This window comes from Coturnix japonica, chromosome 1, assembly GCF_054131305.1.
Source record: "Coturnix japonica strain WE chromosome 1, WE-NBRP24, whole genome shotgun sequence".
NCBI classification, from domain to species: Eukaryota; Metazoa; Chordata; class Aves; order Galliformes; family Phasianidae; genus Coturnix; species Coturnix japonica.
The window spans coordinates 167,513,229-167,536,538 of record NC_140663.1 but is presented as its reverse complement, the minus strand read 5'-3'; the positions used below and the strand labels follow the sequence as shown (position 1 = coordinate 167,536,538).

The 23,310-nt window shown below is 48.7% G+C and overlaps 4 protein-coding genes across 4 annotated transcripts; all 4 read right to left on the bottom strand.

The window, feature by feature from the left end:
* Positions 1–78: 78 nt before the first annotated feature.
* On the bottom strand, positions 79–9,072 carry LOC146762846 (inositol 1,4,5-trisphosphate receptor-interacting protein-like 1). Its single transcript, XM_085508866.1, has 3 exons — positions 8,935–9,072; positions 8,176–8,811; positions 79–1,626 (listed from the first exon to the last, which is right to left on the bottom strand). Exons 1-3 carry the CDS (start codon positions 9,070–9,072, stop codon positions 880–882), a joined length of 1,521 nt encoding a protein of 506 aa, XP_085364992.1. The 3' UTR covers positions 79–879.
* Positions 9,073–10,970: 1,898 nt separating this feature from the next.
* LOC146762845 (inositol 1,4,5-trisphosphate receptor-interacting protein-like 1) lies at positions 10,971–13,641 on the bottom strand. Its single transcript, XM_085508856.1, has 2 exons — positions 13,278–13,641; positions 10,971–13,154 (listed from the first exon to the last, which is right to left on the bottom strand). Exons 1-2 carry the CDS (start codon positions 13,413–13,415, stop codon positions 11,772–11,774), a joined length of 1,521 nt encoding a protein of 506 aa, XP_085364982.1. The 5' UTR covers positions 13,416–13,641; the 3' UTR covers positions 10,971–11,771.
* Positions 13,642–15,293: 1,652 nt separating this feature from the next.
* LOC146762844 (inositol 1,4,5-trisphosphate receptor-interacting protein-like 1) lies at positions 15,294–17,416 on the bottom strand. The gene has a single exon (XM_085508845.1). The coding sequence runs from the start codon at positions 17,346–17,348 to the stop codon at positions 16,104–16,106; it is 1,245 nt and encodes a 414-aa protein (XP_085364971.1). The 5' UTR covers positions 17,349–17,416; the 3' UTR covers positions 15,294–16,103.
* A 2,209-nt stretch (positions 17,417–19,625) lies between these two features.
* Positions 19,626–21,748, bottom strand: LOC146762843 (inositol 1,4,5-trisphosphate receptor-interacting protein-like 1). The gene has a single exon (XM_085508839.1). The coding sequence runs from the start codon at positions 21,678–21,680 to the stop codon at positions 20,436–20,438; it is 1,245 nt and encodes a 414-aa protein (XP_085364965.1). The 5' UTR covers positions 21,681–21,748; the 3' UTR covers positions 19,626–20,435.
* Between the last annotated feature and the right edge of the window lie 1,562 nt (positions 21,749–23,310).

The following is a 23,310-nucleotide window of genomic DNA, read 5'->3' as shown; positions in this document are numbered from 1 at the left end:
ATTAAATTTTTATTAAAACATATACATCGATATTTCATGTATATTTCATCGATGTATATGTTTTAATAATATGCATTTTCTGATCTACATTAACTATATTTAACTAATTAACTATATTTAACTAATTAACTAAATTGTCAGTGTGGACAAAGATGATTCTTCTTCACTCCATGTGGTCCCGGCATCTAAAAGGCATACGTAGAAATGCCGGTGGCTGCCAGGATATGGGTCTAGCTGTCTCTGACTCCTGGCTGCTCGGGTAGATGTCTTTATGGTCTTGCTGTACTCCAAACGCTGCCTTAAGTAAGCAGCTTCTTTTGAAATCCATCAGATGTAGCCTGCTGTAGCAGCTGTTTCCCAAAGAAGTCTCTGCTGCATCGCATCTCTGCGGCCTCCTCGTGCTTCTGCTATCAACAGCCCCTGCCTACTCAAAGGACAGGAATGTGTCCAAGTCCTCTTGCTGTACCCTGAGCCTGAGCTCAATGCAGAGGACTCTGCAAGAGGTGGTTGTCAGCCGGAGCTTGCAGAAGCAGACGGAGGGCCTCAACTCGCGCTGCACTGTTGACAGTTGAGGCATAGCTACCCAGGCTTCTCTCACCAGTTCCTGGAACCAGGTTGCAGTTTTCTCCATATCCTGGAGAGTTTGTATAGGAGGCTGAGCATCTTCTCTCTCTCCAGGTGGTCCTCAGGGTGGTGAAGGAAGGACAGTGTAGTCTCACGTCAGCTGCTCCCTTGTGCATATTCAGTTCAGCACTCTGGCTACCGCACTGTTGGTTTGTTGTGGAGAAAACATTTGGGAGCAATTCCGACTGCCTGCTGAGTGGTGTCTTCTCCATGTCCAGAGTGCTCGTCTGTAGGACAAATGGGCGTCTCTCATTTCTAATAGATCAGCAGGTCTGTGAGCTGATCTTGCAGCTCCTGCAACTCCTGCAGTGCCTGCTCATAACTGTCTGGATCTTGCACCAGGTGCTGGAGGAGGTTGAGCGGTTGGGATGCTCGGAATTCCTGCGGCAAGATAATCTCCGCAGGCACGTCCTCATTTCCTATGAGGAAATGGTTCAGGCGTTTTTCCTCCACACAGCAGCGCAGGTAGCGCAAGATGTCATCCATCCGCTGAAGGAAATAGCTCACATGCCAGCCTTCCAGAGGGATGGCAGTCAGGAGGTGCATGAGCACTGTCCTCAGTTGGTAGGGAGAAAAAGTGCTGCCCGCCAGGATGTGGGCACCCGCTTGCACATAACTGAGGCTGTTGAAAGTGTTCTCCTGGTCATGGGTGGCTATGTGCTGGAAAAACTTTTCCTCAGCCACCGCACAACTCTGTGGCCAGATTGTGCTGGGGGTAAAAGCAGCCTCTGTCTCCTGGCTGCTCAGAAAGATGTCCGTATTTTCTTGCTGGACGCCAAACACAATCTCAACAACGACGGCTGTTTTGTGGATGTCTGTCAGATGAATCCTGCAGGAGCGCCTGGAGAATGCCACATTCATACTGCATGTCGCTGCCTCAGGCATGTATTTCCAGGCATTTGCGATCAGCACCCGGAACCATCGGGCAGTCTTCTCCACGTCTAGGTAGGCGTCCTTGCAGAAGTCACACAGTAGGCTGGGGCGCTGATTTCCCAGCTCTTCCTTGGAGGTGTGTGTCACGGGTTACTTAGATTTACCTATGCCCGTGACAGGGGAAGCCACCCCACGCCCCCCCCCCGGGGCCCGGAAAGGAGGGGGAAAAGGGGAGTGGGATAAAACAGCGACAATCTAAGGAGGAAAAACTTATTTTACTAAATATGATATCGAAATACAAGATAACACAATATAATATAATTAAGGCTAACAAAATCGAACGAAACAGAGAGAGAGAGAGTCTCCGAAAACCGAGAGGCCTACTGTGAACTCTAGGCGACACGGCTGGAACGCTTCCCACTCTCCGAGAAGTTCGAGAGAAGAAGGCCGGCACTCCAGCCTGGGAACGAGATTATATAGAGTCCTGGTCCCGTGACTTATTGTTACTCCTGTTGTTCTCTGGGATATGTAGTCTTCTTCTGTGGACTGCACATTCAACAGAAGTATCCATACTTGACATGATGTTATGATGTGGAATACTGATAGCAAAATTACAAAATTACAAAACCATGACATTCCACCCCTTATTCTACATTATTACATCATGGTTAATATATACATATATATACACGTATGTAAAATTGTGATAGCTAAATAGTAGAATTGCATGTAACATAACTAAATGTACAACTATAATAACTAAAATACACTACACATGCAAACATATATATATATATATATAGATACATAAAATTATTGACTGCACTCCCCCAGCATCAAATTCCCTTGTGGCACACATTGAACATCCCCATCCTTCTGCATTACCCACCAAGTGCACCCAGGTCCCTGGGCAAAGACAGTTCCACGGATAGGTTTGCCCTTTCCAGAAGCTGGAAGGACCCAAACAGCTTTTCCCAACATGTTCTTTACATGTACAACAGGGACCTTATCTCCTTCTACAGTGTGTAGGGGGCTAGATTGACTAGGACCATCACGATTGACAGATCCTCTAGTATTGACCAACCAAGTGGCTTCTGCCAGATTCTTCTCCCAGTGCTTAAATGTTCCACCACCCATTGCTTTCAACATAGTTTTCAACAACCCATTATATCGTTCAATTTTACCAGAAGCTGGTGCATGGTAGGGAATATGATAAATCCACTCAATGCCATGATCTTTGGCCCAAGTATTTATAAGAGAATTTTTGAAATGTGTCCCATTATCAGATTCAATTCTTTCTGGGGTGCCATGTCGCCACAAGACTTGTTTCTCAAGACCTAATATGGTGTTTCGAGCAGTTGCATGGGGTACTGCGTATGTTTCAAGCCACCCAGTGGTTGCCTCTACCATAGTGAGTACATAACACTTACCACTGCGAGATCGTGGCAAGGTGATATAATCAACCTGCCACGCCTCCCCATATTTATACTTTTGCCATCGCCCTTCCTCCCAGAGAGGTTTCATCCTTCTGGCTTGTTTAATTATGGCACATGTTTCACAATCATGAATAATCTGCGCAATAGCGTCCATGGTTAAGTCCACCCCTCGGTCTCTGGCCCACTTATATGTTGCGTCTCTTCCTTGATGGCCTGAGGTCTCATGAGCCCATCGAGCTAGAAATAATTCACCCTTATTCTGCCAGTCCAAGTCAATTTGAGCCACCTCAATTTTGGCAGCTTTATCTACCTGATGGTTGTTTTGTTGTTCTTCAGTAGCCCGACTTTTGGGCACATGTGCATCCACATGACGCACCTTTACAACCATATTCTTTGTTCGGGAAGCAATGTCCTTCCATAGTTCAGCGGCCCAAACAGATTTTCCCCTCCGTTGCCAGTTATTTTGTTCCCACCGCTGTAACCACCCCCATAAGGCATTTGCCACCATCCATGAGTCAGTATAAAGATACAGCATTGGCCACCTCTCCCGTTCAGCAACATCTAAGGCCAGCTGGACAGCTTTTACCTCTGCAAACTGACTTGATTCTCCCTTACCTTCAGTGGCCTCTGCAACCTGTCGTGTGGGGCTCCACACAGCAGCTTTCCATTTGCGATGCTTCCCTACAATGCGACATGATCCGTCAGTGAATAGGGCATATTTCTTTTCATTTTCTGGTAATTCGTTGTATGGTGGGGCCTCTTTAGCACGTGATACCTCTTCTGCTGGTGATGTTCCAAACTTTTTATCTTCAGGCCAGTCCATGATTACCTCTAGGATTCCTGGACGATTGAGGTTTCCCATTCGCGCTCGCTGTGTAATCAGCGTAATCCACTTGCTCCAGGTGACATCGGTAGCATGATGGGTGGAGGGAACCTGTCCTTTGAACATCCAGTTCAGCACTGGCAGTCGAGGTGCCAAAAGGAGCTGTGTTTCAGTCCCGACTACTTCGGAAGCAGCCCGAACCCCCTCATACGCGGCTAAGATCTCCTTCTCAGTTGGAGTGTAGCACTCTTCAGACCCCTTATATGATCGACTCCAGAATCCCAGGGGTCGGCCTCGGGTCTCTCCTGAGGCTCTTTGCCACAAACTCCAAGTGGGGCCTTTCTCTCCAGCAGCAGTATAGAGGATGTTCTTTACATCCTGTCCAGTCCGTACTGGCCCCAGGGCTACAGCACGGGCTATCTCTTGTTTAATCTGTTCAAAAGCCTGCTGCTGCTCAGGGCCCCATGCAAAATCATTCTTCTTCCGCGTTACCTGATAAAGGGGGCTTACAATGAGGCTGTAGTTTGGAATGTGCATCCTCCAAAAGCCCACTGCACCCAGGAAAGATTGTGTCTCTTTCTTGCTAGTTGGTGGAGACATGGCAGTGATTTTGTCGATCACATCTGCTGGGATGTGACGACGTCCATCCTGCCACTTTATACCTAAGAACTGAATTTCCTGGGCAGGTCCTTTTACTTTGCTTCGCTTAATAGCAAAGCCAGCTTGTAGAAGAATCCGGATTATCTGCTCTCCTTTTGTGAAAACTTCTTCTGCTGTATCACCCCACACAACAATGTCATCAATGTACTGCAGGTGTTCAGGAGCACCACCCTGTTCCAGTACAGTTTGAACCAACCCATGGCAAATGGTTGGGCTGTGTTTCCACCCCTGGGGCAAACGGTTCCAAGTATACTGAATGCCCCTCCAGGTGAAGGCAAACTGTGGCTTGCATTCTGCGGCCAAAGGAATAGAAAAGAAGGCATTGGCAATGTCAATGGTGGCATACCATTTGGCTGCTTTTGACTCCAGCTCGTACTGGAGTTCCAACATGTCCGGCACAGCAGCGCTCAATGGGGGTGTGACCTCATTCAGGCCACGGTAGTCTACTGTCAGCCTCCATTCTCCACTGGCTTTACGCACTGGCCATATGGGGCTGTTAAAAGGTGAGTGAGTTTTACTGATCACTCCCTGATTCTCCAACTGGCGAATCAAATCATGAATGGGGAGCAAGGAATCCCTGTTGGTGCGATACTGCCGTCTGTGCACTGTCTTTGTAGCAATCGGTACCTGCTGCTCTTTTACTCGTAGCAGCCCCACAACAGACGGGTCCTCTGACAGGCCAGGCAAAACAGACAGCTGCTTAATGTTGTCCATGTCTACAGCAGCTATCCCAAAGGCCCATCGATACCCCTTAGGATCCTTAAAATGCCCCCTTCTGAGGTAATCAATACCCAGTATACATGGAGCCCCTGGGCCAGTCACAATAGGATGTTTTTGCCAGTCTTTGCCAGTGAGGCTTATTTCAGCCTCCAGCACAGTCAATTCTTGAGAGCCCCCAGTCACTCCAGAAATATGGATTGATTCTGTCCCTTCATGACTGGAGGGCATTAGGGTGCACTGTGCACCGGTATCCACCAGCGCCTTATATTCCTGTGGTTCTGATGTGCCAGGCCATCGAATCCACACAGTCCAATAAACTCTATTATCCCTTTCCCTCCCCTGACTGAGGGCAGGGCCCCTCTATTGGTTACCTGTGATGACTGGAGCAACTCCACTGGTGGTTGGTATGTCTAGTAGTTCTTTCACCCGTGCTCGTAGTGCAGACGTGGGCTGATCATGCCACTTCCTCATGTCTTCTCCACGGTCACGTAGGTAGCGCCACATGGAAACACGCGGTGCAATTGTACTGTTGTTCTTTGCTCGAGCTGGGAAGCGTGTGCGTTTAACAGCTGAGACTTTTGATGATGCAGGTGGGGAGTAGGACTGGACTAGTTTGATCAGATCCTTCATTAGACCTGGTGGCCCGTACGAGGATTGACCTTCATCAGTTGTTTCTGATACTATTACGGGATCATTACAATTAGTTGATGGAAACAATTTCTTGCACATTTCATCTACTCGGTTTTCTAGCCGTGAGATGGCAGAAACTGCGGCATGCAGTTGGGGGAGCTGCTGATCGATGGTTTGAAGCATTATAATCAGCTCAACAACTCGGGGCCATCTGTCCACGAATCCTTTAGATCCTGATACCAATGACTGTGCAATTCTCTCTGGTGCTGTACTTGTGATTTTCTGCCACATGTCAGGATCGGCCCTCACTCTCTCAGGGTCAAGTTCGCTTGGATCAGGGCTGTACAACATTTTCGCCATGGCCAATTCCCTCAGGCGCTGAATACCTTTTTGGACGGTATTCCAACTATCAAATTTAGGCTTCAAAGCATCCTTATAGGGGTACCTTTCTCTCACGGCTTCTAACAGCCGCAACCAGAGAGTGGCAGCTCCATCCGAACATCTGCTAATCCCTCTGTCGATACCTGCATCTTGGGCAATGCTTCCTAGTTGGCGAGCTTCATTACCATCTAGAGACAAGCTGTTGGCCCCGTTGTCCCAGCAGCGAAGCAACCAAGCAAGGATACCTTCATCTTGACGCCGTGTAAACTCCTTTCTTGAGCCTTGGATTTCAGTCAGCTTCAGAGGTCGACAATAGGTGATTTCCTCCTCATCATCAGTCTCTTCTTCATGCCTCTTGGTTTTTGCCTTTGCTTTTTTCGGTACTGCTCCATGCCCGGCACCTGGGTCTTCTGCTGCCCCCCCCTGTGCTTCTCCTTCTTTTCGTTCTAGACGCGTGGACACCCGTTTCCATTTCTTGCCTTCCACAGGGGCAACTGATATTGCTACTGATGCCTCCTGTGACTGATCAGAATTAACTTGGGCTTGAATCTCAGATCGGAAACTCTCTCTCTCCAGAATAGTATGATACAAAGCACGGTATGCATAAGCCAAACCCCACATAAGGTTTACCTCCTTAGATCTCTGACCCAAATACTCACTTAATTTCTTAGGGTCCCTTAGGTGTTCAAGAGTGAAATCCCATGACACTGCGGGTCCCCATGCTTCTAAGACTTTTCCTAACCCTTTCCATATTCCCTGCCAGTCATCATTCTCTGGTTCTGGAGGAGACTTCCGCATAGAACGAATGCATAGGAACATATATGCATGCATTGATAGTGATAACATGAATGCAAGTACGAACCCTATCTCAGTTATTGAAAAACGTGTGGAAATCTGAGAGTACAACCTAAATAAAAAGGGTTTTTTTAGCCTGTACAATGAATTAAACATGGTGGTGTTTGTAAAATTGCCTGTTCCATCTGGGATGCAAGTATTTGTAAAATTGCCTGTTCCATCTGGGATGCAAGTGTTTGTAAGATTCACAATTGCATCTGAGGTGTAGATGCCAAAATTCTGACCATACCACATCTCGTAAAAGTACCAGGCAGGTGTCTCCATCAGTATCCACCTTATTAGGCTATATATCTGCACAATTCCACAACACCAAATTATGGTGTTAATAGTTGACCAATACTTTAAGAAGATCATAATTGCTTTCAATCCCTTAAACAGAGCAACTGGGATGAAGAGTGGATTCATAGCTGGCAGGCTTTGTAAAAGTCAGAGCTAGCTAGCTTTGCTCTAAGGGAGAAAGAAATCCCTTTGTTTTCTACACAAAAGTTAGATAGCAATGCTGAGAATGTGCAGCAGCCCTTAATGTTGACAATTTGTCTGGTATTTCAAGGTCACGTTCTCCGTGAGCAGCTACGGAAAGATAACACTCCGAACACTCCCGTAACGAAGCTCTTTAAGAGCAAAGAGAGAGTTGTTCTAAAAGCTAAAAAGCTCTATGCCCGCATTCTCCACCAAAAAAATCTGTCACGGGTTACTTAGATTTACCTATGCCCGTGACAGGGGAAGCCACCCCACGCCCCCCCCCCGGGGCCCGGAAAGGAGGGGGAAAAGGGGAGTGGGATAAAACAGCGACAATCTAAGGAGGAAAAACTTATTTTACTAAATATGATATCGAAATACAAGATAACACAATATAATATAATTAAGGCTAACAAAATCGAACGAAACAGAGAGAGAGAGAGAGAGTCTCCGAAAACCGAGAGGCCTACTGTGAACTCTAGGCGACACGGCTGGAACGCTTCCCACTCTCCGAGAAGTTCGAGAGAAGAAGGCCGGCACTCCAGCCTGGGAACGAGATTATATAGAGTCCTGGTCCCGTGACTTATTGTTACTCCTGTTGTTCTCTGGGATATGTAGTCTTCTTCTGTGGACTGCACATTCAACAGAAGTATCCATACTTGACATGATGTTATGATGTGGAATACTGATAGCAAAATTACAAAATTACAAAACCATGACAGTGTGGAGGAAGCACCGCATACCCATCTCCTGCTCCCTCCCGCACGTGCATTCCAGATCTACACGGATGCGGGAGTTCCTTGCTGGCAGCTCCCCTGCGGCACCCAGATCGAGGTGGAAAACGTGCCCACGGGGGGCCGACAGGGGCACAAGCAGGCGGAAGATGGGTTCGTTCTCAGGGGGACACCAGCCTACATAGGCACTGCCCACCCCGATGGGGAGCTCTGGCACCGGAAAGAAAGTATCTGACACGAAATACCGGCATAAGTCGATGAGGCGACCAAAGAGGAGGAGTATCTGCTCACAGTTATCTCGATGAATTTGGTCTGGCCAGAGCACATCAGCACGGAGAAGATTACTCCCCTCCTCCCCTGCTTTCTCCTGCTGCACCTCCGGTTCCTGTTTCTCCTCCTGCTGCTCCTGCTTACTGATGGAGCTCTCCTCATCACTGATGTCTTCAGTTCTCTGGAACTTTTTATAGATCTTCCACATGAACCAGAGAAAAAGGAAGAGAATGCAAAGAACACTGCAAACCTTCCAGTAAGGCAACACAGAGAAGAGCAAGGCTTGAATATCCACCCTGCTCTTCTTCAGGTTGCTCTCTTCTAATTGCGGAAGCAAAAGCGGAAGCTTTTCCATCCGCTTTCGCAGAAACACCTCACGCATGCGTTCAAGAAGGCTGCAAACCTTCCCGTAAGGCAACACAGAGGACAAGGCTCGAATGCCTATCCAGCTCTGCCCCAGGTTGTCTACGTGTTGCCACTGCAGTGTCATCTGCTCTTGCAGAAACACCTCACGCTCACGCATGCGTTCAAGCGTTTCCACATCCAACTCATCACCGACAAAAGCCACTCTCTGCGCCAACAAGGCGAAGAAAAACGCCAAAGCCATGATCTGGAAGAGATGAGAGAGGGGAGGTCAGTGAGAGGGGCTGGGTGGGAGCTCGAGCACGGCTGGGGGAGCGTGGCCAGGAGCCACACACAGCCCCTGGGGTCAGGTACGAGCGGGGCCGAGGGAGCTGGGAGGCAGCGGGGGCTGAGGCCAGCGCCGCCGCTGACTGCCCAGAGAGCCGCTCACAGGCTCCCCTGAGCGCTCGCTGCCGGCACTGCAGGCTCCCAAACCCCTCGCGGGCCGCAGTTCGCGCCCGGCCCAGCACAGCCTTCCCCCTGCTGCTGCACTCACCGCTGGCCCAGGCCAAAGTGGAGCAGCGCTGCCCGCTGCTGGCCTCGATGCCAGCCCCGCATTGTGACGCGCTGTGCCGTCACAGACGCCCCATCCCCACCCTTCGGCCCCACCCTTCGCCCCCCCCTCAGCTGCCCTGGGTCTCCATGGCCGCGGCATCGGCCCTGTTCTGAGGCCCGTGGCCGGACTGGGTTTCCTTTGTTTCCCTCGGGTATTACTGCAGAGAAAGCAGCTGGCTTCATAAATTGTACTACTCTAAGGGGCGATTACAGATTAAACGCATCTTGTTCTTAACCTGATTTTTTTGGTTGCATTTGCTTCAATTTCTTCAGTTTTTGTTGACGCAATATTCTTTTTATTATTTTCCGCAGATGTAGCTCTTCTAAGCCTGTTCAGGTCCACATTAAATCTCAGTCTTTGTCCACTCTTGAGTTCTTGACTCAAGAGAGGGATCTCTGAGACGAGTGCGTTTCAGCCTATCTGCAGTGCAGTAAATAATGTGGGCCTGTCCATCTTGAGCCTTGTCTATGTTTTTCTGAGTTCCCAGGGTCTCCCTTAGGTTTGCCTGCAGTTAGATTAGTTTTCACCAATTCTTTTACTCCTTTAAGGGATCACAACAGACTAAATAGCACACATTATGGGCAACTCTTAATGAGTATTAGTGGATATTCCAGGATCTGAATCAGAACTTTAGTCTCTTGTTTATGTGAATCTTTATTCAATGTAGTTTTAAAATTTTCTTAAATAGCGTTAATTGGAGTAAATAATTCTGATCTTAATAAGCAAGTTCCTGAGATGCATATTGCTGACAAGAATTGTATGGTGGTCTTACATAAAATCTGAAAACCAAAATTTCTTCCCTCCTAATGGCTGTTAAATGATTCTTGGAATCAAGAAATAGTGTGATTAACAGGAACCTATGTCACTTTTTGGATTACTTCCTTTATTAAGCTATAACAGAACGGTGGCACATGTGAAGGACTGTATAGAGAAGGAAGAAATGTTTGTTACTTTGGCTTACAGTTCAACACTTTTTACTTCTCTCTCCAGTCGAAAGCATGGGAACGTTTAACGTCTTTGGCCTAGCTGGCGGTTTTCAGTTGCTTTGTATTTGCTTAGTTGCTACAGAATTTTGGATGAATGGGAGGAAAGCCAGCTGCAATGACACGGGTTTACCCTGCCTTAAGTCAGATTAATGTATCTGTGTTACTTTTTTTTCTTGCCGATGTCAGTGCCAGCTCTGCAGTAAAGGGGGTCCTGGCCATGCCTTCACCATGAACCCAAGTTACAAAGCCCACAAATAGCGTCTAATGAACGTAGTCAAGCTTAAAGCTGACTTCTGCAATTGTTAGTCTCAGCTTGCCATCCACCAGTGTCCCAAAGCTGATGCATTAGTTTCACCAAAAGAAGGGCGCATATACCACTAGTTTTGTTTGTTTTTTAATTTTTATTAATTTTTATAATTTTTATAAAATTTTATAATTTTTATAATTTTTATTAATATTTTATTAATTTTAAAATCTAATTTAATTAAATTTTTATTAAAACATATACATCGATATTTCATGTATATTTCATCGATGTATATGTTTTAATAATATGCATTTTCTGATCTACATTAACTATATTTAACTAATTAACTATATTTAACTAATTAACTAAATTGTCAGTGTGGACAAAGATGATTCTTCTTCACTCCATGTGGTCCCGGCATCTAAAAGGCATACGTAGAAATGCCGGTGGCTGCCAGGATATGGGTCTAGCTGTCTCTGACTCCTGGCTGCTCGGGTAGATGTCTTTATGGTCTTGCTGTACTCCAAACGCTGCCTTAAGTAAGCAGCTTCTTTTGAAATCCATCAGATGTAGCCTGCTGTAGCGGCTGTTTCCCAAAGAAGTCTCTGCTGCATCGCATCTCTGCGGCCTCCTCGTGCTTCTGCTATCAACAGCCCCTGCCTACTCAAAGGACAGGAATGTGTCCAAGTCCTCTTGCTGTACCCTGAGCCTGAGCTCAATGCAGAGGACTCTGCAAGAGGTGGTTGTCAGCCGGAGCTTGCAGAAGCAGACGGAGGGCCTCAACTCGCGCTGCACTGTTGACAGTTGAGGCATAGCTACCCAGGCTTCTCTCACCAGTTCCTGGAACCAGGTTGCAGTTTTCTCCATATCCTGGAGAGTTTGTATAGGAGGCTGAGCATCTTCTCTCTCTCCAGGTGGTCCTCAGGGTGGTGAAGGAAGGACAGTGTAGTCTCACGTCAGCTGCTCCCTTGTGCATATTCAGTTCAGCACTCTGGCTACCGCACTGTTGGTTTGTTGTGGAGAAAACATTTGGGAGCAATTCCGACTGCCTGCTGACTGGTGTCTTCTCCATGTCCAGAGTGCTCGTCTGTAGGACAAATGGGCGTCTCTCATTTCTAATAGATCAGCAGGTCTGTGAGCTGATCTTGCAGCTCCTGCAACTCCTGCAGTGCCTGCTCATAACTGTCTGGATCTTGCACCAGGTGCTGGAGGAGGTTGAGCGGTTGGGATGCTCGGAATTCCTGCGGCAAGATAATCTCCGCAGGCACGTCCTCATTTCCTATGAGGAAATGGTTCAGGCGTTTTTCCTCCACACAGCAGCGCAGGTAGCGCAAGATGTCATCCATCCGCTGAAGGAAATAGCTCACATGCCAGCCTTCCAGAGGGATGGCAGTCAGGAGGTGCATGAGCACTGTCCTCAGTTGGTAGGGAGAAAAAGTGCTGCCCGCCAGGATGTGGGCACCCGCTTGCACATAACTGAGGCTGTTGAAAGTGTTCTCCTGGTCATGGGTGGCTATGTGCTGGAAAAACTTTTCCTCAGCCACCGCACAACTCTGTGGCCAGATTGTGCTGGGGGTAAAAGCAGCCTCTGTCTCCTGGCTGCTCAGAAAGATGTCCGTATTTTCTTGCTGGACGCCAAACACAATCTCAACAACGACGGCTGTTTTGTGGATGTCTGTCAGATGAATCCTGCAGGAGCGCCTGGAGAATGCCACATTCATACTGCATGTCGCTGCCTCAGGCATGTATTTCCAGGCATTTGCGATCAGCACCCGGAACCATCGGGCAGTCTTCTCCACGTCTAGGTAGGCGTCCTTGCAGAAGTCACACAGTAGGCTGGGGCGCTGATTTCCCAGCTCTTCCTTGGAGGTGTGGAGGAAGCACCGCATACCCATCTCCTGCTCCCTCCCGCACGTGCATTCCAGATCTACACGGATGCGGGAGTTCCTTGCTGGCAGCTCCCCTGCGGCACCCAGATCGAGGTGGAAAACGTGCCCACGGGGGGCCGACAGGGGCACAAGCAGGCGGAAGATGGGTTCGTTCTCAGGGGGACACCAGCCTACATAGGCACTGCCCACCCCGATGGGGAGCTCTGGCACCGGAAAGAAAGTATCTGACACGAAATACCGGCATAAGTCGATGAGGCGACCAAAGAGGAGGAGTATCTGCTCACAGTTATCTCGATGAATTTGGTCTGGCCAGAGCACATCAGCACGGAGAAGATTACTCCCCTCCTCCCCTGCTTTCTCCTGCTGCACCTCCGGTTCCTGTTTCTCCTCCTGCTGCTCCTGCTTACTGATGGAGCTCTCCTCATCACTGATGTCTTCAGTTCTCTGGAACTTTTTATAGATCTTCCACATGAACCAGAGAAAAAGGAAGAGAATGCAAAGAACACTGCAAACCTTCCAGTAAGGCAACACAGAGAAGAGCAAGGCTTGAATATCCACCCTGCTCTTCTTCAGGTTGCTCTCTTCTAATTGCGGAAGCAAAAGCGGAAGCTTTTCCATCCGCTTTCGCAGAAACACCTCACGCATGCGTTCAAGAAGGCTGCAAACCTTCCCGTAAGGCAACACAGAGGACAAGGCTCGAATGCCTATCCAGCTCTGCCCCAGGTTGTCTACGTGTTGCCACTGCAGTGTCATCTGCTCTTGCAGAAACACCTCACGCTCACGCATGCGTTCAAGCGTTTCCACATCCAACTCATCACCGACAAAAGCCACTCTCTGCGCCAACAAGGCGAAGAAAAACGCCAAAGCCATGATCTGGAAGAGATGAGAGAGGGGAGGTCAGTGAGAGGGGCTGGGTGGGAGCTCGAGCACGGCTGGGGGAGCGTGGCCAGGAGCCACACACAGCCCCTGGGGACAGGTACGAGCGGGGCCGAGGGAGCTGGGAGGCAGCGGGGGCTGAGGCCAGCGCCGCCGCTGACTGCCCAGAGAGCCGCTCACAGGCTCCCCTGAGCGCTCGCTGCCGGCACTGCAGGCTCCCAAACCCCTCGCGGGCCGCAGTTCGCGCCCGGCCCAGCACAGCCTTCCCCCTGCTGCTGCACTCACCGCTGGCCCAGGCCAAAGTGGAGCAGCGCTGCCCGCTGCTGGCCTCGATGCCAGCCCCGCATTGTGACGCGCTGTGCCGTCACAGACGCCCCATCCCCACCCTTCGGCCCCACCCTTCGCCCCCCCCTCAGCTGCCCTGGGTCTCCATGGCCGCGGCATCGGCCCTGTTCTGAGGCCCGTGGCCGGACTGGGTTTCCTTTGTTTCCCTCGGGTTTTACTGCAGAGAAAGCAGCTGGCTTCATAAATTGTACTACTCTAAGGGGCGATTACAGATTAAACGCATCTTGTTCTTAACCTGATTTTTTTGGTTGCATTTGCTTCAATTTCTTCAGTTTTTGTTGACGCAATATTCTTTTTATTATTTTCCGCAGATGTAGCTCTTCTAAGCCTGTTCAGGTCCACATTAAATCTCAGTCTTTGTCCACTCTTGAGTTCTTGACTCAAGAGAGGGATCTCTGAGACGAGTGCGTTTCAGCCTATCTGCAGTGCAGTAAATAATGTGGGCCTGTCCATCTTGAGCCTTGTCTATGTTTTTCTGAGTTCCCAGGGTCTCCCTTAGGTTTGCCTGCAGTTAGATTAGTTTTCACCAATTCTTTTACTCCTTTAAGGGATCACAACAGACTAAATAGCACACATTATGGGCAACTCTTAATGAGTATTAGTGGATATTCCAGGATCTGAATCAGAACTTTAGTCTCTTGTTTATGTGAATCTTTATTCAATGTAGTTTTAAAATTTTCTTAAATAGCGTTAATTGGAGTAAATAATTCTGATCTTAATAAGCAAGTTCCTGAGATGCATATTGCTGACAAGAATTGTATGGTGGTCTTACATAAAATCTGAAAACCAAAATTTCTTCCCTCCTAATGGCTGTTAAATGATTCTTGGAATCAAGAAATAGTGTGATTAACAGGAACCTATGTCACTTTTTGGATTACTTCCTTTATTAAGCTATAACAGAACGGTGGCACATGTGAAGGACTGTATAGAGAAGGAAGAAATGTTTGTTACTTTGGCTTACAGTTCAACACTTTTTACTTCTCTCTCCAGTCGAAAGCATGGGAACGTTTAACGTCTTTGGCCTAGCTGGCGGTTTTCAGTTGCTTTGTATTTGCTTAGTTGCTACAGAATTTTGGATGAATGGGAGGAAAGCCAGCTGCAATGACACGGGTTTACCCTGCCTTAAGTCAGATTAATGTATCTGTGTTACTTTTTTTTCTTGCCGATGTCAGTGCCAGCTCTGCAGTAAAGGGGGTCCTGGCCATGCCTTCACCATGAACCCAAGTTACAAAGCCCACAAATAGCGTCTAATGAACGTAGTCAAGCTTAAAGCTGACTTCTGCAATTGTTAGTCTCAGCTTGCCATCCACCAGTGTCCCAAAGCTGATGCATTAGTTTCACCAAAAGAAGGGCGCATATACCACTAGTTTTGTTTGTTTTTTAATTTTTATTAATTTTTATAATTTTTATAAAATTTTATAATTTTTATAATTTTTATTAATATTTTATTAATTTTAAAATCTAATTTAATTAAATTTTTATTAAAACATATACATCGATATTTCATCGATGTATATGTTTTAATAATATGCATTTTCTGATCTACATTAACTATATTTAACTAATTAACTATATTTAACTAATTAACTAAATTGTCAGTGTGGACAAAGATGATTCTTCTTCACTCCATGTGGTCCCGGCATCTAAAAGGCATACGTAGAAATGCCGGTGGCTGCCAGGATATGGGTCTAGCTGTCTCTGACTCCTGGCTGCTCGGGTAGATGTCTTTATGGTCTTGCTGTACTCCAAACGCTGCCTTAAGTAAGCAGCTTCTTTTGAAATCCATCAGATGTAGCCTGCTGTAGCGGCTGTTTCCCAAAGAAGTCTCTGCTGCATCGCATCTCTGCGGCCTCCTCGTGCTTCTGCTATCAACAGCCCCTGCCTACTCAAAGGACAGGAATGTGTCCAAGTCCTCTTGCTGTACCCTGAGCCTGAGCTCAATGCAGAGGACTCTGCAAGAGGTGGTTGTCAGCCGGAGCTTGCAGAAGCAGACGGAGGGCCTCAACTCGCGCTGCACTGTTGACAGTTGAGGCATAGTTACCCAGGCTTCTCTCACCAGTTCCTGGAACCAGGTTGCAGTTTTCTCCATATCCTGGAGAGTTTGTATAGGAGGCTGAGCATCTTCTCTCTCTCCAGGTGGTCCTCAGGGTGGTGAAGGAAGGACAGTGTAGTCTCACGTCAGCTGCTCCCTTGTGCATATTCAGTTCAGCACTCTGGCTACCGCACTGTTGGTTTGTTGTGGAGAAAACATTTGGGAGCAATTCCGACTGCCTGCTGAGTGGTGTCTTCTCCATGTCCAGAGTGCTCGTCTGTAGGACAAATGAGCGTCTCTCATTTCTAATAGATCAGCAGGTCTGTGAGCTGATCTTGCAGCTCCTGCAACTCCTGCAGTGCCTGCTCATAACTGTCTGGATCTTGCACCAGGTGCTGGAGGAGGTTGAGCGGTTGGGATGCTCGGAATTCCTGCGGCAAGATAATCTCCGCAGGCACGTCCTCATTTCCTATGAGGAAATGGTTCAGGCGTTTTTCCTCCACACAGCAGCGCAGGTAGCGCAAGATGTCATCCATCCGCTGAAGGAAATAGCTCACATGCCAGCCTTCCAGAGGGATGGCAGTCAGGAGGTGCATGAGCACTGTCCTCAGTTGGTAGGGAGAAAAAGTGCTGCCCGCCAGGATGTGGGCACCCGCTTGCACATAACTGAGGCTGTTGAAAGTGTTCTCCTGGTCATGGGTGGCTATGTGCTGGAAAAACTTTTCCTCAGCCACCGCACAACTCTGTGGCCAGATTGTGCTGGGGGTAAAAGCAGCCTCTGTCTCCTGGCTGCTCAGAAAGATGTCCGTATTTTCTTGCTGGACGCCAAACACAATCTCAACAACGACGGCTGTTTTGTGGATGTCTGTCAGATGAATCCTGCAGGAGCGCCTGGAGAATGCCACATTCATACTGCATGTCGCTGCCTCAGGCATGTATTTCCAGGCATTTGCGATCAGCACCCGGAACCATCGGGCAGTCTTCTCCACGTCTAGGTAGGCGTCCTTGCAGAAGTCACACAGTAGGCTGGGGCGCTGATTTCCCAGCTCTTCCTTGGAGGTGTGGAGGAAGCACCGCATACCCATCTCCTGCTCCCTCCCGCACGTGCATTCCAGATCTACACGGATGCGGGAGTTCCTTGCTGGCAGCTCCCCTGTGGCACCCAGATCGAGGTGGAAAACGTGCCCACGGGGGGCCGAAAGAGGCACAAGCAGGCGGAAGATGGGTTCGTTCTCAGGGGGACACCAGCCTACATAGGCACTGCCCACCCCGATGGGGAGCTCTGGCACCGGAAAGAAAGTATCTGACACGAAATACCGGCATAAGTCGATGAGGCGACCAAAGAGGAGGAGTATCTGCTCACAGTTATCTCGATGAATTTGGTCTGGCCAGAGCACATCAGCACGGAGAAGATTACTCCCCTCCTCCCCTGCTTTCTCCTGCTGCACCTCCGGTTCCTGTTTCTCCTCCTGCTGCTCCTGCTTACTGATGGAGCTCTCCTCATCACTGATGTCTTCAGTTCTCTGGAACTTTTTATAGATCTTCCACATGAACCAGAGAAAAAGGAAGAGAATGCAAAGAACACTGCAAACCTTCCAGTAAGGCAACACAGAGAAGAGCAAGGCTTGAATATCCACCCTGCTCTTCTTCAGGTTGCTCTCTTCTAATTGCGGAAGCAAAAGCGGAAGCTTTTCCATCCGCTTTCGCAGAAACACCTCACGCATGCGTTCAAGAAGGCTGCAAACCTTCCCGTAAGGCAACACAGAGGACAAGGCTCGAATGCCTATCCAGCTCTGCCCCAGGTTGTCTACGTGTTGCCACTGCAGTGTCATCTGCTCTTGCAGAAACACCTCACGCTCACGCATGCGTTCAAGCGTTTCCACATCCAACTCATCACCGACAAAAGCCACTCTCTGCGCCAACAAGGCGAAGAAAAACGCCAAAGCCATGATCTGGAAGAGATGAGAGAGGGGAGGTCAGTGAGAGGGGCTGGGTGGGAGCTCGAGCACGGCTGGGGGAGCGTGGCCAGGAGCCACACACAGCCCCTGGGGTCAGGTACGAGCGGGGCCGAGGGAGCTGGGAGGCAGCGGGGGCTGAGGCCAGCGCCGCCGCTGACTGCCCAGAGAGCCGCTCACAGGCTCCCCTGAGCGCTCGCTGCCGGCACTGCAGGCTCCCAAACCCCTCGCGGGCCGCAGTTCGCGCCCGGCCCAGCACAGCCTTCCCCCTGCTGCTGCACTCACCGCTGGCCCAGGCCAAAGTGGAGCAGCGCTGCCCGCTGCTGGCCTCGATGCCAGCCCCGCATTGTGACGCGCTGTGCCGTCACAGACGCCCCATCCCCACCCTTCGGCCCCACCCTTCGCCCCCCCCTCAGCTGCCCTGGGTCTCCATGGCCGCGGCATCGGCCCTGTTCTGAGGCCCGTGGCCGGACTGGGTTTCCTTTGTTTCCCTCGGGTTTTACTGCAGAGAAAGCAGCTGGCTTCATAAATTGTACTACTCTAAGGGGCGATTACAGATTAAACGCATCTTGTTCTTAACCTGATTTTTTTGGTTGCATTTGCTTCAATTTCTTCAGTTTTTGTTGACGCAATATTCTTTTTATTATTTTCCGCAGATGTAGCTCTTCTAAGCCTGTTCAGGTCCACATTAAATCTCAGTCTTTGTCCACTCTTGAGTTCTTGACTCAAGAGAGGGATCTCTGAGACGAGTGCGTTTCAGCCTATCTGCAGTGCAGTAAATAATGTGGGCCTGTCCATCTTGAGCCTTGTCTATGTTTTTCTGAGTTCCCAGGGTCTCCCTTAGGTTTGCCTGCAGTTAGATTAGTTTTCACCAATTCTTTTACTCCTTTAAGGGATCACAACAGACTAAATAGCACACATTATGGGCAACTCTTAATGAGTATTAGTGGATATTCCAGGATCTGAATCAGAACTTTAGTCTCTTGTTTATGTGAATCTTTATTCAATGTAGTTTTAAAATTTTCTTAAATAGCGTTAATTGGAGTAAATAATTCTGATCTTAATAAGCAAGTTCCTGAGATGCATATTGCTGACAAGAATTGTATGGTGGTCTTACATAAAATCTGAAAACCAAAATTTCTTCCCTCCTAATGGCTGTTAAATGATTCTTGGAATCAAGAAATAGTGTGATTAACAGGAACCTATGTCACTTTTTGGATTACTTCCTTTATTAAGCTATAACAGAACGGTGGCACATGTGAAGGACTGTATAGAGAAGGAAGAAATGTTTGTTACTTTGGCTTACAGTTCAACACTTTTTACTTCTCTCTCCAGTCGAAAGCATGGGAACGTTTAACGTCTTTGGCCTAGCTGGCGGTTTTCAGTTGCTTTGTATTTGCTTAGTTGCTACAGAATTTTGGATGAATGGGAGGAAAGCCAGCTGCAATGACACGGGTTTACCCTGCCTTAAGTCAGATTAATGTATCTGTGTTACTTTTTTTTCTTGCCGATGTCAGTGCCAGCTCTGCAGTAAAGGGGGTCCTGGCCATGCCTTCACCATGAACCCAAGTTACAAAGCCCACAAATAGCGTCTAATGAACGTAGTCAAGCTTAAAGCTGACTTCTGCAATTGTTAGTCTCAGCTTGCCATCCACCAGTGTCCCAAAGCTGATGCATTAGTTTCACCAAAAGAAGGGCGCATATACCACTAGTTTTGTTTGTTTTTTAATTTTTATTAATTTTTATAATTTTTATAAAATTTTATAATTTTTATAATTTTTATTAATATTTTATTAATTTTAAAATCTAATTTAATTAAATTTTTATTAAAACATATACATCGATATTTCATCGATGTATATGTTTTAATAATATGCATTTTCTGATCTACATTAACTATATTTAACTAATTAACTATATTTAACTAATTAACTAAATTGTCAGTGTGGACAAAGATGATTCTTCTTCACTCCATGTGGTCCCGGCATCTAAAAGGCATACGTAGAAATGCCGGTGGCTGCCAGGATATGGGTCTAGCTGTCTCTGACTCCTGGCTGCTCGGGTAGATGTCTTTATGGTCTTGCTGTACTCCAAACGCTGCCTTAAGTAAGCAGCTTCTTTTGAAATCCATCAGATGTAGCCTGCTGTAGCGGCTGTTTCCCAAAGAAGTCTCTGCTGCATCGCATCTCTGCGGCCTCCTCGTGCTTCTGCTATCAACAGCCCCTGCCTACTCAAAGGACAGGAATGTGTCCAAGTCCTCTTGCTGTACCCTGAGCCTGAGCTCAATGCAGAGGACTCTGCAAGAGGTGGTTGTCAGCCGGAGCTTGCAGAAGCAGACGGAGGGCCTCAACTCGCGCTGCACTGTTGACAGTTGAGGCATAGTTACCCAGGCTTCTCTCACCAGTTCCTGGAACCAGGTTGCAGTTTTCTCCATATCCTGGAGAGTTTGTATAGGAGGCTGAGCATCTTCTCTCTCTCCAGGTGGTCCTCAGGGTGGTGAAGGAAGGACAGTGTAGTCTCACGTCAGCTGCTCCCTTGTGCATATTCAGTTCAGCACTCTGGCTACCGCACTGTTGGTTTGTTGTGGAGAAAACATTTGGGAGCAATTCCGACTGCCTGCTGAGTGGTGTCTTCTCCATGTCCAGAGTGCTCGTCTGTAGGACAAATGAGCGTCTCTCATTTCTAATAGATCAGCAGGTCTGTGAGCTGATCTTGCAGCTCCTGCAACTCCTGCAGTGCCTGCTCATAACTGTCTGGATCTTGCACCAGGTGCTGGAGGAGGTTGAGCGGTTGGGATGCTCGGAATTCCTGCGGCAAGATAATCTCCGCAGGCACGTCCTCATTTCCTATGAGGAAATGGTTCAGGCGTTTTTCCTCCACACAGCAGCGCAGGTAGCGCAAGATGTCATCCATCCGCTGAAGGAAATAGCTCACATGCCAGCCTTCCAGAGGGATGGCAGTCAGGAGGTGCATGAGCACTGTCCTCAGTTGGTAGGGAGAAAAAGTGCTGCCCGCCAGGATGTGGGCACCCGCTTGCACATAACTGAGGCTGTTGAAAGTGTTCTCCTGGTCATGGGTGGCTATGTGCTGGAAAAACTTTTCCTCAGCCACCGCACAACTCTGTGGCCAGATTGTGCTGGGGGTAAAAGCAGCCTCTGTCTCCTGGCTGCTCAGAAAGATGTCCGTATTTTCTTGCTGGACGCCAAACACAATCTCAACAACGACGGCTGTTTTGTGGATGTCTGTCAGATGAATCCTGCAGGAGCGCCTGGAGAATGCCACATTCATACTGCATGTCGCTGCCTCAGGCATGTATTTCCAGGCATTTGCGATCAGCACCCGGAACCATCGGGCAGTCTTCTCCACGTCTAGGTAGGCGTCCTTGCAGAAGTCACACAGTAGGCTGGGGCGCTGATTTCCCAGCTCTTCCTTGGAGGTGTGGAGGAAGCACCGCATACCCATCTCCTGCTCCCTCCCGCACGTGCATTCCAGATCTACACGGATGCGGGAGTTCCTTGCTGGCAGCTCCCCTGTGGCACCCAGATCGAGGTGGAAAACGTGCCCACGGGGGGCCGAAAGAGGCACAAGCAGGCGGAAGATGGGTTCGTTCTCAGGGGGACACCAGCCTACATAGGCACTGCCCACCCCGATGGGGAGCTCTGGCACCGGAAAGAAAGTATCTGACACGAAATACCGGCATAAGTCGATGAGGCGACCAAAGAGGAGGAGTATCTGCTCACAGTTATCTCGATGAATTTGGTCTGGCCAGAGCACATCAGCACGGAGAAGATTACTCCCCTCCTCCCCTGCTTTCTCCTGCTGCACCTCCGGTTCCTGTTTCTCCTCCTGCTGCTCCTGCTTACTGATGGAGCTCTCCTCATCACTGATGTCTTCAGTTCTCTGGAACTTTTTATAGATCTTCCACATGAACCAGAGAAAAAGGAAGAGAATGCAAAGAACACTGCAAACCTTCCAGTAAGGCAACACAGAGAAGAGCAAGGCTTGAATATCCACCCTGCTCTTCTTCAGGTTGCTCTCTTCTAATTGCGGAAGCAAAAGCGGAAGCTTTTCCATCCGCTTTCGCAGAAACACCTCACGCATGCGTTCAAGAAGGCTGCAAACCTTCCCGTAAGGCAACACAGAGGACAAGGCTCGAATGCCTATCCAGCTCTGCCCCAGGTTGTCTACGTGTTGCCACTGCAGTGTCATCTGCTCTTGCAGAAACACCTCACGCTCACGCATGCGTTCAAGCGTTTCCACATCCAACTCATCACCGACAAAAGCCACTCTCTGCGCCAACAAGGCGAAGAAAAACGCCAAAGCCATGATCTGGAAGAGATGAGAGAGGGGAGGTCAGTGAGAGGGGCTGGGTGGGAGCTCGAGCACGGCTGGGGGAGCGTGGCCAGGAGCCACACACAGCCCCTGGGGACAGGTACGAGCGGGGCCGAGGGAGCTGGGAGGCAGCGGGGGCTGAGGCCAGCGCCGCCGCTGACTGCCCAGAGAGCCGCTCACAGGCTCCCCTGAGCGCTCGCTGCCGGCACTGCAGGCTCCCAAACCCCTCGCGGGCCGCAGTTCGCGCCCGGCCCAGCACAGCCTTCCCCCTGCTGCTGCACTCACCGCTGGCCCAGGCCAAAGTGGAGCAGCGCTGCCCGCTGCTGGCCTCGATGCCAGCCCCGCATTGTGACGCGCTGTGCCGTCACAGACGCCCCATCCCCACCCTTCGGCCCCACCCTTCGCCCCCCCCTCAGCTGCCCTGGGTCTCCATGGCCGCGGCATCGGCCCTGTTCTGAGGCCCGTGGCCGGACTGGGTTTCCTTTGTTTCCCTCGGGTTTTACTGCAGAGAAAGCAGCTGGCTTCATAAATTGTACTACTCTAAGGGGCGATTACAGATTAAACGCATCTTGTTCTTAACCTGATTTTTTTGGTTGCATTTGCTTCAATTTCTTCAGTTTTTGTTGACGCAATATTCTTTTTATTATTTTCCGCAGATGCAGCTCTTCTAAGCCTGTTCAGGTCCACATTAAATCTCAGTCTTTGTCCACTCTTGAGTTCTTGACTCAAGAGAGGGATCTCTGAGACGAGTGCGTTTCAGCCTATCTGCAGTGCAGTAAATAATGTGGGCCTGTCCATCTTGAGCCTTGTCTATGTTTTTCTGAGTTCCCAGGGTCTCCCTTAGGTTTGCCTGCAGTTAGATTAGTTTTCACCAATTCTTTTACTCCTTTAAGGGATCACAACAGACTAAATAGCACACATTATGGGCAACTCTTAATGAGTATTAGTGGATATTCCAGGATCTGAATCAGAACTTTAGTCTCTTGTTTATGTGAATCTTTATTCAATGTAGTTTTAAAATTTTCTTAAATAGCGTTAATTGGAGTAAATAATTCTGATCTTAATAAGCAAGTTCCTGAGATGCATATTGCTGACAAGAATTGTATGGTGGTCTTACATAAAATCTGAAAACCAAAATTTCTTCCCTCCTAATGGCTGTTAAATGATTCTTGGAATCAAGAAATAGTGTGATTAACAGGAACCTATGTCACTTTTTGGATTACTT